The 20,987-nt window shown below is 32.6% G+C and overlaps 1 protein-coding gene across 11 annotated transcripts in view; it reads left to right on the top strand.

Moving 5' to 3' along the window:
* The first annotated feature begins 6,604 nt into the window (after window positions 1–6,604).
* Window positions 6,605–20,987, top strand: part of LOC110103274 (fanconi-associated nuclease 1 homolog) — a 105,908-nt gene continuing 91,525 nt past the window's right edge. For 2 of the 11 annotated variants that reach the window (XM_020831918.2, XM_020831917.2), the window contains exons 1-5: window positions 6,608–6,939; window positions 7,016–7,196; window positions 11,558–11,716; window positions 11,810–12,078; window positions 12,146–12,250. In XM_020831918.2, the coding sequence (XP_020687577.1) occupies window positions 6,850–6,939; window positions 7,016–7,196; window positions 11,558–11,716; window positions 11,810–12,078; window positions 12,146–12,250 (804 nt within the window). In that variant the 5' untranslated portion in view covers window positions 6,608–6,849. Of the gene's footprint in view, window positions 6,940–7,015; window positions 7,197–11,544; window positions 11,717–11,809; window positions 12,079–12,145; window positions 12,251–20,987 lie in introns of those variants that run through there. The other 9 variants (XM_020831927.2, XM_020831924.2, XM_020831920.2 and 6 more) reach the window with 9 other exon arrangements.

The following is a 20,987-nucleotide window of genomic DNA, read 5'->3' as shown; positions in this document are numbered from 1 at the left end:
TCAATTTTTAGCATACTTTGCATATATTTTACTTTTTGATACACTTTGTGTATCTTTCTCAATTTGGCGCCATTGCATATCTTTTGATTTGACATCATTGGCCACTTTTTTTTTTGAGTTGGCATCATTGGCATTTTTTTTTGAATATGCTACCTTTCTGAAATTTTAAAAACAAAAGTAAACCCATTATATTGACACAATGAACTATTTGATTAATAAAATTATGAGGTAGATTCAACAACTTGTAAAAGATTCCTATACGATAAATAAAATATAGGGAGATGAAAAAGTTTAGTTTCAAAATCTAATTTAAAATATGATAAAAAATTTAAATCAAAAGTAGAATAACCCATTTTAGGAAACAGAGATTGAGAGTCAAAATTATGAGTTTCTTTCCTTTGATTGTTTTTAGAGAAGTCAACCACAACTTACATAAGAATTTAAGAAAAATGGGAGGTAGATTTTTCTTTTTTAATTTTTTTTAAATATAGAAAATACTACATAAAAAGAAAAAGTAAAAACAAAATTAAAAATTTTAACGAAAAAGAAAAGAAAGAAAAAAGAAACAAAATACAAAATATACAAAAACAAACAAAACATGCAAACATAGAAAAATAAAGCACACAAATAATGGTTTAAACATCATCTTGCTCCTGGTCTGATGATTCAGATGCTAGTCTGCCCAGGAGATTTTTTCTTTTCATTATTTATAATTTTTATAATTTGCTTAGCTTTACCCTTTTCTTTTATAGGAAGAGTTCTCAAATTTGGGCACTGATTTTTCATACGTCCAGGTTTCTTACATCTAAACTAAATAACATCAGAAAAAATCTTAACATTCTTACCATTTTTACCTTTATTCCACTATTTTCGATGCTTTTGTTTTAGTGAGCTTTCCAATTTGCTTGTTAAGTCATCATTTTTCTCACCAAATAAGCCACTTTTCTCTATGTCTTTAACTTTTAGCACTATCATTTCACCTGCATTCAAAAGTCTTTGACCCAAAATCTACTCATAGGCAATGAGTGAGTCAATTAAATTATCAATAGAATATTCATTCAAATTTTTTAATTCATAAATAGCAACAACTTTAGCATCAAACTTATTAAGTAGACAACGTAGAATTTTATTAACTTTTTCAAAGTTTGAAAACTCTTTACCTAAAGCATGCAATGATGTCTATATTTGAATAAACATAGTATACATATCTAAGATCGTCTCATAAGGTTTCATGCGAAATAGTTCATAATCATGCATTAAAATGTTCAACTTAGATTGCTTGATTTCATTAGTGCCTTCGTATATGGTGTGTAATTTATCCCAAATTTCTTTATCAATAGTGCACGTGGAAAAAAACATAAAGTCTTCATATTTTAAGGTACAAAACAAACAGTTTAACGATTTTGTATTCAATTAAGCATTGATTTGTTCTTCTCTACTCCATTGATTAAAAGAAATATCAATTTTAACTCCATCTAAAATACACGACGGTACATAATAACCAGTTAAAATCATTTGCCACATTCGGAAATCAATTAATTACAAGAAAGTGGACATGTAAATTTTTCAAAAATCAAAAGTAATATTTTCAAACAAATGTGGTCTAGAGATTAAAAAACCTTATGCAATATTACGATTATAAAAATTAGGCATGGATCAAAAATTAAAAGTTTTTAAACTTGTTTTTATGAATCATGCTCTGATACCAGTTGAAATTTTGCTAGGGGTGGTAGGCCCCTTATGAAATAGTCCTAAGGTTAACCAAAAGGGGTGAATCGGTATTTTAAATAAAAACTTTCAGAAATCAAAACACAAACTAAAATTCACTACATAAATCAAAGTGCAGAAATTAAATGTGGAAATAATAAAGGAAAGAACACACCAGATTTATAATGGTTCGGTCAAACCTTGACCTACGTCCACTCCATAGAGGCACCCTCTGAGTATTGTACTAAACTCAGTATCTCTCCTTTAGCCCCCATAGCTAGGCCGAGAAGACCTTACAAAATCACTTCCAGCTTCCCCAATGTGACAGAGTAGCCGGGTCCTTTGACACCAAAGAGATCTTCTTCTTCTGAGAACTTTCCTTAAGACAAGCCTTGAATCTGATGGTACTAAGATGCAAGCTCGTCGGAGCAACCATGTGGAATCTCCCTCCACACTCCCTTAAAACCCCCTCAAAGGATCTTCTCCCTCTCTCAAACTCCACCCTTTCAAGTTCTCTCTTCAAGTTCCCTCTAAAAGAACAAAGCTACAATGGTTGCCAAAGACACTCTTCATGAGAAAGAAAGAGGTCTTTAAATAGATTTGCAAAACCAACATTATCATCCAGGCCGATATGAATATCGGCCTGGCCGATCAGCATAAATTTTGCTCAATCAGCCAAGTCAATTTGGGATGATTAGGTAATTTTTAAATCATATCATCCCGGTCGATCCTGTGATCGGCCCGATTGATGTGATCGCTCAATCAGCCTTAATTATTTTCCTTAAATACCAGATTAATTTAAGAAAAATTATGCTATCAGCTTGGATGATGCCTAGGATGATTTCCAAAGAAAAGTAATTCCTAAATAGATCTGGCTGCTGATTCTTTCTAAAAGTAATTCAAAAAAAAAAATAATTCCACCACCACCAGCTGATCAAGATCCATCATTTGACTAAGTCTATATTTGATGTGTTTTATATACTTTTTCCTTAATACTCCTCTTTTTGGTGATATCAAAAGGAGCAGAAGTTTGTCTATCCTTAGTATATTTTCCTGTTGCATATAATATTTTCTGTTTTAAGTTCTAACTTAAAATTAATGCATATTTCTGTTCATGTTTTTATGTTCTTTTATTTACATTAATAAAAAATGAAAAATATATTATCTTATCTATAAAAAAAATTATTAGACATCATCAAAAAAAGGGATATTATTGTATTCTATGACCCATAGTTTGAGATTTTGATGATGACAAATAATGTTAATTGAGTTATCTTATTCTTCATTAAATATTTTGAATGCTACTCTGGTCTGTGAGTACTAGCATTTCAGGGAGACCACATACTACTCAAGATAATGAAAGACTTAAGACTGGCATAATAAGATGTGAAGGAGTTTGTAACTTTATATTTTCTTTATTTTATTTTTTATTAGGTCTAGTCACAAAGCATATGCAAACTAAGTAATTATGCACACACACAAGGGGATAGTTTTTTTAAAGAAAAAAATTATTATTTTTATGTAGATCATATTATACAATTTCAAATCTTACTGTACATTACACTGTGGATCAACAATTATATTACGTGAATTAATAATACTGTACGATAGTTATCATACTATACGATTCATTTTCAACCTTAAACCCTAGCCGCCAGATTAATGTAAGAAAGTTTTTAATATTTGAATTTTGAAGTAATCATACTGCACAAATATTTAAATACTTCCTAAAATTAACCCTCACGATTAGTCAATTAAATCAAGGCCTAATTAATGATTGGTGATCATATTGTACGACCCGGTTCGTATCATACGATGAATTAAGGCTATTTTTGGTCATCCCGAAGATCGTACTAGATGAAACCTTAATATTTGAACTAATTATATGGTATGATGTATATTTTAACTGGTCGTACTGTATGAGTTGGATCGTACAAGATGATGAATAGAGATGAATTTTGGTCATCCCAACATTCATCTTGTACGAACAGAAGAAATATAGTATATCATACTTGACGATATTCATATCGTACTGTACAATATATTAGATAATTATTGCATGTTCATACTCCTTCGTACCAAAATAAAAGCTATTTTGAATTAGTGAGAGGAACTTGACAAAGAAAGGGAACTCTTGAGAGGGAGCTTCTTGAAGGGATTTATGGCTTATGAGAGGAAGGAGAAGGTGAGTTTGTGAGGGAGAAGGAGTGTGAGAGGATCACACGGTTGCTCTAAAACTGCTGCACAGTTGCTCCTGTTGTGGCCCGGGTAAGTCTTATGGGAGCTCTCTGAGGGGAGAGCCTTCAAGGTCAATGTACTCAAAGGTCCTCTGCCTTCTCTAGAAGAGAGCAAAATGAGAAGGTTCGCTGCTATCACTAAGAGGGTGACACAGCGTCCAACACTCTGCCACACCGAGGAAGGTGAAAGTGAGTTTGTGTAAAGGTTTCTCCTCTTTGCTGTGAGAGCAGAAGGATAATTACTTCTGAGTAGTACAAATTCTGGAGTGGAGGACTCAGGGGAGTGGATGTAGGTCAAGTGATCGAACCGCTATAAAACTTCCGGTGTGCTTTTTCCATTTACCGCATTTTATATTTCTTGCATTTAACATTACTATAACTGTTTAGTGAGAATTTGATTTTAGTGTTTCGTTGTGCGATTTAAAATTCCATCACCACTACTATAATCATCTTTTAATCACTAGCGCCCGCTTCTAATTAGTTAAGTCATCTTTTGAAATTAAAAAATAGAACTCCTATTTATGATTTAATTTTTACAAAAAATACTAATTCACCCCCTTCTTGGCGCATCTCATACTTTCAAATTCTAAACCTATTTTTCTTTTCTTCTAAAATATTTGAGATTTTCAATTTTAGGACATTTTTTGAAATATAATTTCTTTTAGAATACCTTAACAAATATTATTCCTAATAACTCTAGAAATATTTTAAAGGGTAAAAATTATAATTTTTCATAATTTTATATTTTTTCTAATTTTTAATTAAAGAAAAATTAAAAATAATCATGCCCTAATTATTAATTAGATAAAAGGGATGTTTTAGCATTAATATATGATGAAAGTAATGGAAATTAGGTTTCCAAATTTGAGATTCATATTGCAAAACCAAAAATTAAAGTTACTTAAAATTAAATTAGGAAATTATAAAATGTTAAAAAGGGTTAATTTTGGGATTAGAACAAAATTTGGATTTTTAAAATTTAGGGTTTATTTAAAATCCAAAATTAATAATATTAAAATGCTAAGTTAATGAAATTGAATTATGGTTATTATTGGACAAAAGAAATTTTGATGAATTAGAGCTCTTCTATGTTAAAGTAAATTATATTATCATTTTAAGAAGAATATGTATCATTGATGTTGCTTTATAATTGAGAAATGAAAGTTGAAGGTTTAAGATCTTTTAATGTTATTTGAAGAGGGGATAATTTTTAAAATTAAGTTGAGACGAGTATTAAAATTTTCAGCAAAGCTTGAGGTTTAGAAAATATTAAAGCTTGGAAACATTCAATGTGAGTACTTATGTCTTTAAGATTTAATAATGATTTTGTTCTTTCTTAAATTAAATGCATTAAAAGAAACTAACATCTGCTTCTTACTCATTAAGTATTTATTGCAAATTAGATTATGATCTATCTTTTTCATACTTAATGATTGATCATGCTAAATGAAATTATATGATATAGTATGCTTGAATGTGCATGTTGATTGATGGATCACACCACCTTATGATACTGGCTAGGGATGCAATGTACTCGTGCACATTAAAAGGAAAAGGTTATGGAAAAGAATGAAAAAGAAATAAAAAAATAAGTACCTTCATTGGTACTAAATTAGATGGTGGATCGTGTAACAATTATATTATTTATGAGAAATGATAAAGATATAAATACAAATATGATATATATGACAAGTATGATTTATGCATAGCATTGAAAGTCATGAAATAAAAAAAAGTATACATATTATTTCAATTGTCTTGAGTTACTGTAGCTTAGAAGCATGTTTTACTCACTGAGCTGTGGCTTACTGTTAGTTGCTATAATATTTTTTTAAGTAAGTTTAATGTAAAAGCAAAATGAGTAGAAGATGTGATAATGTGTATCGTAGACGTGACCGAATGAAAGGTATTTGAAAGATTTTGTCACAGTTTTTTTAAGTTTTAGTGTCTTTTTAAAAGTTTATTGAGATAGTTTTAGATGAATTGAAAATTTTAAATTTTTTGTCCGACTCTCTTTTCCCACCTCGTTAATTCGAGCCGGATCGTGACACTAAGTCATTAGGTTTCCCTCTATAGTTCCTAAAGGTCAAGTCTACACTATGATTAGAGTATCTAAGCACTAAGGATAAAAGGGAAGGGACTTAGATCACATTAAAAAATGAGGTGAATAACCCCCTCGCCCAAAAGCAAGAGAACTTTACCCCATGCTCACTAACGAAGAGGAGAAGTTCTAAAGAAAATGAACACAAAGTTGTTAATGATAACACTACATTACCTTGGCTACCATGATATTTATATCAATATTTAATGTGAATATTTTGCTTGTTATTTTAGTAAAAAATTTTGTAGCGTTCAACCTACTATAACATATTTTCCCTCATGTTCATGTTGAGTGCAACTATTCATGGGAGGTTAGGCAACTAGGTAGGGTATCCTTGCTATGAGATTTATTATTATGTGCGGATTTCGAATGTGTCTGAAGACCAATAAAAATATGTCATGTCATCTCAAACATGTACCGTGCTCGATATCAAACTCGATACCGAACGGTTCTCCCATCTGTTGTCCGCACAGAATAATCTTTCCTGCTATGGGGCCTACTAATGTTGTGATGGGAGAAGTGGTCAGCCCCAAAAAGATAAGGATCGATGTGGTGCCTACTCGCCCTAGAGTTCTTGCAATGAAATCAGCCGTCCCAAAAAAGAGTATATTTATGCTCCCTTTGAACCCTTTAAAACAGAGAAACCTAATTGTTGCTGCCAAGGCGATCATCCTTCTTTGGCGGGAAACAGTCTTCCTTGGAAAGCCCAATGCTCCGAACAATCATTTTTGTTATTCATGCCTGATTGGTCAATTGTATTTGTGCTGAGTGCTATTGTTGCCCGAGAGCATCCCGTGATCTTTAATGCTCCATGGCCGGGAGAGCCTCATAAGGCTCATCGGTAAGCGCCGCCGGGCCTACTCTTCTCTGCTCGCTCGCAGCTTACGCTCTAAGGCAAACCAGCAGATCTCACCACTTTTCCATCTTTGTTTACCTTGATCCCTTTCTTAAGATCTTATTTAATTTGCAGGATGGTTCTGATTATGGAGATGCGATGTGCGTTAACTCTGAGGACGATCCGGTAACCAATGATGGTGTTGAAGTTGGAAATACCAGGAAGCGAGGAAGTGAGGCCTGTGTTGAGTGGGTCTGCTGCCCGGTATGCGCTGTCTCGGTACGAGGAGATGATTTTACGGTTAATTCTCATCTTGGTATGTTTGGCTTCTTGCGTGCTAGTCTTCCTAACATATCACAATACTCTGATCTTACGCCATTCGGGTCAACCCGATCCGTTTCTTGAAATGGATCATTTATTCTTACCCGGACCAATCCAGCTCGAACTGTTTGACCCGACTGCACAGTAAAATCCGGTTTTAAAAGCTGCAAACCATGGGAAAAATTTTAAAATGCAAAACATAAGCAATTTAAATTATGAATCGGTCAAGACATCATTAGAAATCCTTTATATGTTACAATTACAAAGTTACAATCTCACATATCAAATATCAATTGCTAATTATCTCATTTATAAATGAAAAATTACTTATAAATTATTTACAAATCAATTGCTCATTATTCATTTACAAAAAATTTGTAAACTGGCAAAATTTTACAACAAATGTGAATATAGAAGCTTCAATTGCTCGGACTCGACTATTGCAAGAGTGTCTGAATCTGTCTTCAATCACCTAATGACATATAGATTAAACTGCAATAAAATTAGTTAAGCAAGTATAAAATTTTAAGTATTTATTATATAATACATTGCTCAGATTAAACTCTTCAAATCATTAATCATATAATGTGGTGTAAGTTTAATAAATGTTAGCATATTACCATCCAAGGAAACAATTTGTATTAACGTAGTATCTGTTCATTTAATTAGATAGTATATGCTCAGTTTAAGTAAATATAAATAGCACCTGATTGTAATAACACATTAGTACTTACACTAATATTCCCACATTCATTTTAGAAGGTCTATCATCCTCGCTTATTCGCTTCATATTTAAAATAAAAATATATGAAATAATGAATTTTGAGAGCAGGTTTCGCCGTTTGTGCAAAACAACAAATAATAAACTAGCAGGAATGCAACCATGTAGGAGACTGATCCAAATTCAGCAAAACAGGAAAAATTATATAGGAAACCAACAGGTGTCACAAATATTAGCAGGTTTGATATAAAATCCAAAATACCAATATTGATCTAAAATCCAAATCAGCAGGTTTTAGCAAATAAGAAACAACAATACAACATCTATGTTCCAAAGTCCAAATTCCAAAACAGGAAGCCGAATGGGATTACAGAAATAAAATAAAAAGCTGGGATTAAATACTATTGTCTAAGGGAAACCTAACTCACAAGCAGATTTAGCAATTAAAACAGTATTACACTTAAAAATAGCCATACTACCATAGTACCATAGGTCCATAGTTCATGAAATAAGAGTAAGACACATAATAGTTCAGGATTTATTGTCAATGGTAGAAATTTATAACTATAAATTATTTAATAGCAGAACTTTCTCTAGCTTCTACTTCAACTCGATTTACTGTTAAAGCAAGGATATCTTCGGTCACAGCTTCAAGTTCAGGGTCATGCAAAACTGCAACAAATAAAAATAGAAATTTATAACCATAAATATTAATTAATGTAATCCTATAAGATATTGAATAAAGTTAAAGTTGAAATTACACCCTTGTCACCATACAACCAATCCTTTGCATAAACCAAAGCCTCAATAATATCAGGTTTCAGTGCACTTCGATACTGATCTAGGATTCAACAATTATTGCTAAATGCAATTTTCGAGGCCACTGTTTTTACAAAAGTGCTTGAACACCCAACCATTCAACACATTGGAAGAGCAAATCATGCATAATTATGCAAGCAGTAAATAAATCACAAAATTTTGTCGAGCCAAACTTATAATCAATTATAGAAATAGATGAATTTGAGGTGGTTCACAATATGAGCTATCTATGTCATGTATATCTCTTCTCTTGCAATTTTGCAAATGCCTCCTTAAGTTACTAGTCCCATTTTTACTCTCACACAAGTATTGCGCATCACATTTTTTAGATTTATACCATTGCTTACCATCTGTAGGATTAGATAACATCTCAAAATGTCTCCAAACCTTGGAAGTCATCCTCCTATGCTTCTTAATTATGATTGAACCATCATTACATGCATCATCAGATGGCTCTACTACATTATCTTCAATGCGAAGTTCCTTATTCTTATCAATAAAAAGTTTAGAAAATGTGTTTGAATCCTCCATCTAATGAACCAATTAATCATTTAATCCATATTATACAAAGAAAAAAGCTAATAGCCAATTAATCATAAATAATTCAATATGAAAGAGCTAAAGAACATCCTAAGTTATTAAATTTCAAAGATATACACAAAATAACACTTGTTGCAGGATACATGCATTACAAACTTTCAATACTTCTTACTTAGTAGACAATAATTAATAATGTAACAATGTAAGTATGTAACAGATAATCAAAGTCTAGAGACAAAGAATGGCAACAGGCAGCACCGCAATAGCCAATAAGCCAACAATAGTTAAACCCTATAACATGGAATCATAGGTTGTCAACAATAGGGAATCAAGAAGTTTATATCTGCACCCTAAGGTTCCTAACCGATAGGACAAACTGATGTGGAACCACATGCGGTGAACATGAATTGCACGTTAGAGATTAATGAGAGTTTAACTTTGCAATGTTAACGAACTACCCATAAGGGCAAAAACAGAAAAACATAAAAATCAAATAAAATACTACATAAAATGATGAAAATAAAGGTCATGATCGTGGCCGTCGATCTCCGGCATCTCCTGATGGTACATGTGTTGCAATCTCTGACGATGTCCCCATCACAAACTACCCAAACAATTGTTCAACACTTCAACATGAGGTAGTTTATTACTTTATTTCAGTTAGAGCTACATCCTTCAACAATATTACAGGCTTATAGCATGCTTAAATGGCCAAATAACCCAAAAATATACAAACCCCTATCAAATCTAACGAAAAAAATCGTAAAATGTTATATCCTAATCGGCATATCAAAAGCATAAGTGCGTAACAGCTTTAAATTGAAAGGAATAACTGAAAAATGATCGAACTTGAACGAAGATAACTCTAAACGGAAAATAAGTCATTAGCACAACAAATAAAAAAAAAACATGAAATGGCGAGGAGGAGAAAAGCTTCGGGATTGAAGGAGATTTAAGATATGCTAATAGAGGAATCGAGGAGATGACGACACCAACGTGGCAACGAGGAGAAAAGCTCCGGGAAGGAGGCAGGAAGCATCGCGAGAGCGAGATCAGTCGAGAACACCCTAGACTCGACGGTCGAAGAGGAGAAGAGACGAAGAATTGAAAAGTCGAAATGCAGAATGCCCGAAATGCCCTGTTCAGTGGTTCAACACAGCCCTAAATTCCTAAGATGCGTGGGACAACGTGTGCCAGAATTTAAAACGTGTTGGAAAATGTAACCCGAACCTGACCCGTTTTAAAATGGGGTTGACTCGAACCCCAAAAGCTCTAGTCGTGTTCGAGTCGGGTTTTCGTGTCGTGTCTATTATTGACAGTCCTAGCTTTTTGTATTTTTTGGAGCCCCAGCACAGCTGTCCGGAGGGCATTTCATCCTATTTTGACAAGGCTTAAGTTGCTAGAAGAACACAGTAGTTAAGACCAAGTGAAGCCGTTTTGTATTACAAAGAAACAAAATATTAATGTATTTAAGTGATAAGCACAAATATATAATCATACAATGTATAAAAGGAATTTTTATTAAAGCAATATAAATGCTAACAATCTAAAATCAATGAAAAATAATCATTTGACTAATAAGAAATGGCAATTATGGGGAGAGAAAAACCTCATCGAAGCTCTGTTCTCCATTTTGTAATCCCTCTCTGTTTATGGCTTTATGACAGCCGATTCGCCTTCTATAGCTTTTACTCTCTCCCCCCTCTCTCTCTTGAATTGACCCTTGTTAATATTTTATGATTATGGAGAGAAGGTAAGAATCTAGTATAGAGAGAACTGTAGAGGTAAAGAGAAGTAGAACGTCAATAAATTAGCGGAATGAATGCCTTATAAGTAGACAGACACAAAGAAGATGGGAAGGCAACATAAAGAAAATTTAGAAGGGAGTATGAATACCTACAGGGGAAGCCTAAAGAAATCTTTATTTCATCACGAACTTTAAGTTTATTGAACAACAAGACTATGGCCTTATTTATAGAAATAAGCTTTATTGATGATAAAATTACCCTAAACAAATGAAAAAATATCATTCAGTCCTACATTTAAACCACTGGCAATTAACTTAAAATAGAAAAATAAGATCTACAAATTTAGGACTGTGATAGACGTGTAATGCATCAATCTATATTATGCAAATCATAGTCAAACTTTCTTTCATTACGAATCTCTTGCTAATTTACTTCATACTTTAGACTTTCTTTCATTGCTCGATTGGAAATTAATGGTTGCTGCTTTGTTGCCTGCTGTATGTTTATGGTTTCAGCAATGTTTTTCAGATGCATGCCTTGCAAATGGGAAAAAAAAGAAGTTGAGTCAACGCACTCTTTTGCAAGTAAACTTCCTTTCGAAGTCAAGACAAGAAACATGCTTGATTGAAGCAAACAGTCCTAATATGGATAAATGTGAAAAAGAACTTTCTGAGGAGAAACAACTTGGTAAATTTCATCACTCTAATTTTCTTATGTTGCGTGGAAGCTGTGAAAAATGTGAATCAGAATCTTTAAATCAACCTTCTTTATACAACTCAGAATTTGGCAGTCAGACTTCCATTCTAGAAGTACTGGATGAAGATGCTGTTAAAAGAAAGGCAGCAGATCCACATATTCCATCAACATTCCCTTCAATTATCAGGTCACCTAGGAGTGATTCATGTGAAGATGTAGATACTAAATATGTTCATACTCTTGAGACTTTAATAGTAGGCCGAAGGTTTCATAAAAAAATTGAGTTGCAACCTGGTGGAAGAGTTTATGTCGTAAGAGAGTGCCAAAATGTTAAGGATGATAATGCTATACAGGTTGGGTTTTACGTTTTGGCATAAAACTTTCATACTGTGAAGTAATGGACTTATTTTCTTTGCCCAGGTGTTAAGTGACCATCAAGGATTCAGATGTTCTCTTGGATATTTACCACGAAAGCTGGCTAAGTATTTGTCTCCTCTAATTGATTATCATCATCTAAAATGTGAGGTAAAGCAACTTCTAGATTTTTTTTTTTTTTTGTGAAGTTGGGATAAAGCTATCGTTGGTGATGATGATTTTGTGATGTTCAAAATATGCAATTGTTTTTTTGCAATTAGTTAGATCACTTGGAACCGCCCATCCCAATATGGGGCATGCTTTTATAAGCTTCATTAGAATGTTTTGTGAAGGAAATATTTATTATTATTATTTTACTTCTTTGAACTATTAGTTTTTTTATATCTGGTCTCATGTATGTTGCACAGGAAATTTTGTAATCTAGTTTAGAAACATTTTGAATTGGATTACTTTATAGACTATACAGCTTATTAAGCATATATAATAGAAAAAACGATAAGATTTGTTGGTTTTGATGCAGTAAGGTGATGAAGGATGCTATGATACCAAAATTGATGAAGGGGATAAGAAGAAAGAAACTCCACTTGAACAACTGGAAGGATTCTTGGATTTATAGAGAGCATTCGATTGGCTTTAGTAACTAATTTTATTCATCAAATTCAATCAAGAATACAAAAAACACCATTTAGAAGAATGAGGTTAAATAATTTATAAATCAAAATGAATCCTATTTAAAATTAAATATAATCGAAATAATTAGATCTAAATGTAAATTTATCCAGAAGGGTAGCTAAACCTAATAAAATAAATAAAAAAGCAAAAAAAAAAAGAAAAAAAAAGGGCTTAGTTCTTAGAACTGGCCTTTCTACTTCTTTTATGGTTTGAATCCTTTTAGTTGACTTATGAAAAATTCAGCTTTTGTGGGCTGATTTGGTTGAATAATCAATCAATTTGTATGCATAAAGTCACCTAGCTCTCAAAGAGTTTCTTGAAGAGGTTGCAGAATGCGACTACAATGAAGAATGTGGCACCGCAAGATCATTTGATGGAAAAGGTGATGATGCAATATGAGGAGCAAGAAGAGGAAGAAGTCTAGTGATCAAATGAAGATTTGGAGGCTTGTGTGTTGGGTGGCTCCAAACCTTATACACTTTTGAGGTCACTGCGACAACCAACAGACTAGGTGCTGGTGATTGTGACGGTAGTGAAACTAAATCTCTAGTAGGTGTGGTGAATTAAATTTTAATAATCTAAAATAGTTTACATCTCCTAAGATAGTGACAAGCAAACAGAGCAACAATCGCTACAAGAAATTCGAGAGCATGCTATGATACATAAAAATTTCATAGAAAATATTGTCTCATTCTTAAAATCATTCTCAAACCTAGACATTTCATTAAACATAGACTCTAGCTCAACTTTAAATTAACTCAATTACTGGTAAACTGTTATTGTCCTCAAGATCTACTTCATCATCAAAAAGATGTGTGCCATCATAAATATACTTTTAAGGACCATCATAAAAAAATTCATTGTATATAAGAGGTTTATCATCATTAATATATTTGAAGGACTATCATCATAAAGTTTTGGCACATATTTTTTAATTGGAAAAGTTTCTAAATTTTGCGGGAACAAAGGAGCATACATGACCCGTGCATTGCATAAGATTGAAGGAAAATATTTTCATTGTCAAGGATGTGGGATCTATGATTTCTTATAGAGAAAGCTGTTAGTAAATGAGTGATTAATGTCGTTGAAAGGTGCAGAAGTGTCAATTTGGGTTATGAGGTCGAGTTTGACCCAAAAAAATGACTTAACCTAAATGGAGTTAACTTGAACTTGATCTAACACGAGAGCACTTGGGTTGGCATCAACTTAGTGCTAACCTGACATGAATTGGACATGATGATCTGGTTTGTATGTCCCAACTCGAAAAATCACAAAAAGTTTCTATTAGATGTGGATTTTTATTTGAAAAAATATTAAAAAGTAAGAACTCAATTATCTAATGGGTTAAGTTCAGGATTTTTTTTTTGAAAATGCAAATATCATTAAAGGAAAAAGAACCCTAATACATTCTACTAAGTGATAGAAAGCCTATCACAATCCTCTAACAAAGAAAAAAAAAAGGAGGAACCTTATTACAACTTAAATCTTCCAAAAAAAATCACCAAATAAAGCAAAGTTAGCACAAAAATCGGCTGACTTATTACAATTTCTATTAGCAAACTGAAATAAAAAATTCCCAAAATCCTTTAGGCAAGACAAGTCTTCCACCTCGCCATTATCTGAAGTGCAAACAACTTTGCGAATCATGTCTTGCAAATACTTGATGATATTATAATATCTCCCTCATTTATGATACCTTTTGCTTTCAACATCCATTCTTGGATAATCTTTCTCAGTGAACGAAAAGCGAGCAGTTCCAAGTGGCCGCTATCCCAATGCATACACCTGAATCCAAAAACAAGAAGAAATCTCCCTCTGTGATCTCTAAACACACCATCAACACTAGCTTCATTTGATCTCAATAAAGTTGCATCAATGTTGACTTTAATCCATTCATGTGGAGGGGGGTGTCAAGAATGAGAAATCAGCTGAGGAAGCTGGTTAACACCTCAGTGATCCGAAAAAAGATTAAACTTCGACGAGATTGACGCAAAGCTAATTGCGTTTGAAGCAATGAAGCCCAAGCCAAGCTCACGACCATCATGCACAACTTGGTTTCTACTTTTCCCCAAAAAAAATAAAACTAAAGAATAATACAGGTTTGCAATGAAAAGATTAACCTTTAATAACATCTCCAATTTAACCTTGCAATCCAGGATTTAAGAGAACTCAGGAATAGGAATACCCCATTTATTCCGCAATGCTATAGCTTGAGTAAGCTTGGAACATTTAACTACAACGTGCTCTGTATTTTCCACTACTATACACCCTCTTGGACAATAATTGTAGTTCAGCAATCTTCTGTACATAAAAAAATGCATAGTAGGTATCACATCCTTCAACAGATGCCACCGAAAACAATCTACCAGAGGGGGAAGTTTCATGCTCTTCAACCACTTCCAATAATTCATATTATCTGATTCATTCCCAGTCAAATTCAATGCCATAGTAGCTATGATTTTTCCAGAAAAGTTATTGATAAGCTCCAATTTATCATTAAAAAGTTTTGGATAAATTTTAATTTGAAAAATGATATCATTCAATGACTTTCAAAAATATTTAAGCAACTCCGCCATGTTCCAGTTCCCATCAGCAATAAATTTATCCATAGTAGGAAAGTCTCTATCTAACACAGCAATAAAAGTCGGCCATTTATCAAAGCTTTTATCTAAAACCCATATATCCTTTAAGATATTAATAGAGTTACCTGAAGCTATCCTCCATTTCACAATTGGCCGGAGAGCCTTCACACCACTCAGCAAGATCTTCCAGGTGATAGAGGTGTTTTTTCTGGACTCAGCCAACCGAATGTCCATTCCATACCTAGCATATAGAGACTTACTAAGATTAGAACCTGGATTATTGAGAAAATTCCAAGCAAATTTTGCTCTCAAAGATCCCACTATGAAAACAGAAGAGTGAATTCCTTGGCCTCCAGCATTCACTGGTTTGCAAAGATCCTCCCAATCAATATAATGTAAGCCACAGTTACCCTCTTTTTTATTCCATAAAATATTTCTACACATCTTATCAAATTCTCTCAAGATGCTCAAAGGAACTAAGGAATGGGTAGAGTAGAACACTAGGATGGATAGAATCACCGATTTAACAAGCACCAACCTCCGCGCTAAAGAGATGAACTTGTTACCCCACACATCCAATTTTGAAGTAGATCTTTCCAATAGATTGAACAAGTCAGAAGAAACCAATCTCCTCAAAGCCATTTTGATACCCAAGTAATGCATCTCCTTCACCTCCTTAAAACCCAATAAACTAGAAATGGCTTTCCTCTTATTCCGATTAAATGATTTCCTAAATAAAATAGACAATTTCTGAATGTTAACCTTCTGTCCTTTCCAACTGCAATAATCAGAAATTAATTTTTTAATTTTCTTCAAATACTTGAGCTTGGCTTCCAAAAACATAAGAATGTCATCAGCAAATACTAGATGAGAAATCTTAGGGGCAGCAAATGCAGTTTTGATGCCCAAATTTCTCCCTTTGATTAGAAAAGTGTTAGACAAAAGCTGAGAGTATAGAATAAACAAGGAGATAACGAACAACTTTGTTTAAATCCACTTATTGCCTCGATCTATTTAAAACTATTCCCATTAACTTGAATCGAAAATAAAGGGTCTACCACAATCCATCAGAAGGTTATAAAATTTAATTGGAAATCCAAAATACTCCAAAACTTGCCTTAGAGTATCCCAAGCCATACTATCTTAAGCCTGTTCCATGTCAAGTTTAATTGCCACCAATCCTTTTTTAGACATAGAAAATCTAAATTTGTAGAAGAGTTCTTGAGCAAGAAGAATATGGTCCCATAAAGTCATTCCTTTGGTAAAAGCCACTTGAACATCAGAAATCAAATAGTGAATAACCTTCAACAATCTATTCAATAAGATATTGGCAACGATCTTATAGATTCACAGGCAAAGACTAATAGGACGAAAGTTAGAAGGAATTAAAGGATTACTGACTTTAGGTATAAGAACTACAAGAGTCTGCTTCCACTTAGAACACATCTTACCAATCACCTTCCAATAAGTTTTAATAAATGAATAAGAAGTTAAGCTCAGGTTTATCGAGTTGAGCTAGACTAAAAAAATGAACCATTTTTTTTGGGTCTCTTTAGCCAATTCAAACTAAACTCTAATGTCCTAATCCTATGTGGTGGTTGATCCAAACAGAAATTTTCATATTGATTGTAAATTAGGTTTTCATGTTGGATCTAATATTGAAATTACTAGGGCAATATAAGTAATGTCTTACACAATGGGTAAGATGTACGCATAATGCATGTGTGTGCACAATCCTTTTGTGAAAAGTGGAGCTACTGTGAAACTTGTGTAGGAAGGCAAAATATGCAATCCGTCGTTAACACAAATCCATTGTTTGGGACATGTACTACAATGTGACGGGTGGAAATGTTCAAGCAATTCTTGTGGTTTGCATGCGAGTGGATGCGATTTTGTTGAGATGGCTTTTATGTCGCATTTATTTGATTCACTAGTGTGGGTCTTGATATTTAGGTGGTTTACTTATAGCAGGAAGTATAGGAATATATGGGCGGCGATGTTCTGGATGGTATGATGGCATGTATTGGTGGGATGGAGAAGGAAAGAGTCAAAGAAGTTTATTTAAAAACAAAATAATATGATTTCACTATAAAATCTAGTGCAATCGACAAGCACAACTTTGATCTAAAATGAGCACTCAAGCGGTCTCGCTCTATTAATCTCATTAACGTTCAATAATGAATACAAGTCACCAATCCCTATTCATATAAATTGTGTTAGAAAATGATTACAAATTATTTGAAGTCAAATCTAATGCTGTTTGATATTAAATCTAACTCTTACAAATTATTCAAATCAAAATGTCATTATCTAAGAAGACAACTAAATCTTAAAAAAGAAAAAAAAGAGAGGAATTTTTCGAAAAATTTAAGTAGGCTAGAAAAGCCTGAAATTTTGTTATTTCAGGTCTTAGTGGTTTGGTTTTACTCCTTTTGGTTGGCAAAAAAAAAAAAAAGATTTAGTTGTCATCCCATTCTCATCATCTCAGGCTTTTTGGAATAATTTTAAGCATGAGACACTAAATCAAACCACTAAATCCTTTGTTTGCAAGCAAATTTTGTTCCAAAGAAAAAAAATTGACTTTTTGTAATACCCAAATTTCTTCAAAATGGTATGCATAAAATTTTGATCAATTTGATATATAGAAATATATCTTAAATACGAGCTAATAGTATATAAGAGGGTGAACTTTTATATTTGTATGTATGCACAGTTTCCTTCTTTTAGTACTTTTGTTTACATTTTTATGTCAAATTGCATGTTATTCCAAGAGTTATTAATTTAGACAGAGATGCTCGATTCACTTTCAGACTGTGGAAAGACATTTATGAGTCTTTGCACACACCTGTACTTTAGTACAACTTTTTATTCCTAGACTGATGGCCAATCATAAAGGACAATTCAGGTATTAAAAGATTTGTTGAGATTATACGTTCTAAACCTTGGAGGTACTTGGGAGGACCACATACCAATAATAGAATTTGCTCATAATAATAGTTATCAATTAAGCATAAAAATGACACCTATGAACCATTTTATGTTGGGAAGTGCAAAACTCCATTAAATTGGTTTGAGATAGGAGAAAGGTAATTAATTTGGCCTATAGCTAGTTGAATGAATCAACAAAGAAAATTAGATTAATCAAATATAGATTTAAAGCTGCTCAAGATCACCAACTAAAATATTATGATCCCAACACAGCGCAGTAGGCTTTAAAGTTGGCGATTTTGTATTTCTAAATGTTAAATTGATGAACGGTACAATTATATTTGGTTAAAGAGACAAATTAAGTACTAGATATATTGGACCTTTTGAAGTTATTGAGAAAATTGGTAAGGTTGTTTATAGGCTTGCTCTTTTAGCTATCATGTCAGATATTCATAATGTTTTTCATGTGTCACTGCTAAGGAAATAAGTTATGGTTGTCCATAAGAGAATTTTGCATAATGAAATTGAAATACATAAATATTTAACTTACATAAAGGAAGAGAGAATATTATATTTTGTTACTAAACAACTCAGAAACTGCCATATCCCTTATGTCAATGTAAAATGAAAATATAGACTAGAGAAAGAGGCAATCTGTGAGAAGGAAGAAGAAATTAGACAGAAATTTCCTCATTTGCTTGATGAATCTCTAAGACCAAAATTGATTTCAAGCTATCTAAGAAGAAACCCTCAGGTTTTTAATTGATTTCACTCACCAAAATTTCCTCGCAAATGTCACAAAACAACCTCTATTTATAGGTGAAGAGAGGGAGTTAAACAGCCCAAACAGCCACCCACTCAAACCAATTAGAAAAGGGGAGGCAAAAGGCCAACAGGCAGCCGGATGGAGCAGCACACGAAGGTGTGCACGGGACACAACAAACGAACAGACAGCGCCAGGGGGAAAGAACCGGGCAGGCAGAGGAAATGAAAGGGAAAACAAGGGAAATGAACATGGACAGCCATAATGAACTGAAAAAGGCATCAGATTTCAGCAGCCATCAATTCAAGGCAGTAAAATCCGAAACAACCGAGCCCAACCCAAGGAGCTTGAGACAAACCAAGTCAGCCACAAGCCTTAGCTCCAAAGAAACTAGCACACCAAAGGCATAGTATGTCCAAGAGTATAACGTACATATGATCATTGGTTGCCTTCCATCATAGGGTAGAGAAAAAAATTTCAAATTACAATATAATTCAAAATAAAAAAATGAAATTTGCATGCATCAGGAGGCTAGGGAGAGATAAGGGAATTGGTTTGAATGAGGAGAAGTTTAATTATATATATATATATAGGCTTGGTCAGTTCAATTTAACTAGCCCTAATTAAATAGTGGGTGAAGAAACAAAGAAGGCGATTCGAGCTGCAAAATCATGGTTGTGGGAGCAACTAGCGGGTCCCAATTGTGCTATTGAGCAAGCAAACACATTGGAATGTGAAAAATAGCGATTCCTCGTCTTAGATATCCCTGATTCACGCACTCCTTTTGAATCATATGAATAGAAGATGCTTTGAATGAAAAGAGACCGGCTGAGAGGAAGGAGCATCAATGTTGTTTGGTCTTTTAGTCGCGGCTGCCTTCATTGATTGAAGATGTTGAAAAAGAGTCAAAAAAACTAACGCAGGGCTCTTCTCTATAAATTAAAGAATAGAGGGAGGAGTAGATCAAGGGAGAAGGAAGAGTGTAACGAGCAAGGGATCGAGCGGTGGGCACGGCTTGGAAAGGTAAGATTAAGATTAAATTTGATAAATAAGGATTTATTTTGTAGATTATAAATAAAGATAATTTAATTGAAATATTAATAAATTATAATAAAATTTTTTTAAAGAAAAAACAATAAAGTATGTTTAAAATAAAGTATAAAGATTAATCTAATACATAAGTATTAGTAAAATTAATTATTTAAAATTTATTGACTTTTATAAAATAAACTAATGAATACAATTATGGAAGTTTAATTTAAAATTTATATTTTTAAAAAACTTAAAAAGAGATTTATGTTAAAATAAAAATTAATTAATATATATATAGAAAGTATATTTAAATTCATCTATGAGATTAAATTTATGTTATAATAGTGAATTAAATTTAGAAGACAACGAATTTATGAACCAAGGATAAATTATGTAGAAAAAGTAAAACTATATTTAAATAGTTAATTAAAGAGAGATATTATAAGATATACAAACTTATTTTAAAATAATAATAAAATAAAATAAAATTTATATTTAAATGAGAGATTATGGCATTTAAATAATGATTGAATATTATGTGATAATTGGCATATTAATAATAAGAAAAAAAAAATAGTTAAAAGTAAATCATATATAATAATAAGAAAATTATACATACTATGTTGCCCCGATACGGATTACGGCAACACGGGATACGACACGATACGAATACGGGACACGCCAATTCGTAAAAATACAGGATACAGATACGGCGCGGATACGACATTATAATATATAAATCAACTTAAAAATAAGAAAGTAATCAAAGTTTAATATTTGAAATGATAAAAAAAATGAAGGCAACATTATTTGTAGCATATATATCTTATAATATCAAAATAAAAGTAAGCATTAAATATTTAAATGTCATAGTACAACAATAAAAAGAAAAAATAAATTGTTCAGTACA

The sequence above is a fragment of the Dendrobium catenatum genome, unplaced genomic scaffold (genome assembly GCF_001605985.2).
Source record: "Dendrobium catenatum unplaced genomic scaffold, ASM160598v2 fragScaff_scaffold_1422, whole genome shotgun sequence".
In the NCBI taxonomy this organism is placed as follows: Eukaryota; Viridiplantae; Streptophyta; class Magnoliopsida; order Asparagales; family Orchidaceae; genus Dendrobium; species Dendrobium catenatum.
Note: the sequence above shows the minus strand (reverse complement) of the source record. Positions and strands in the feature narration are given on the sequence as shown.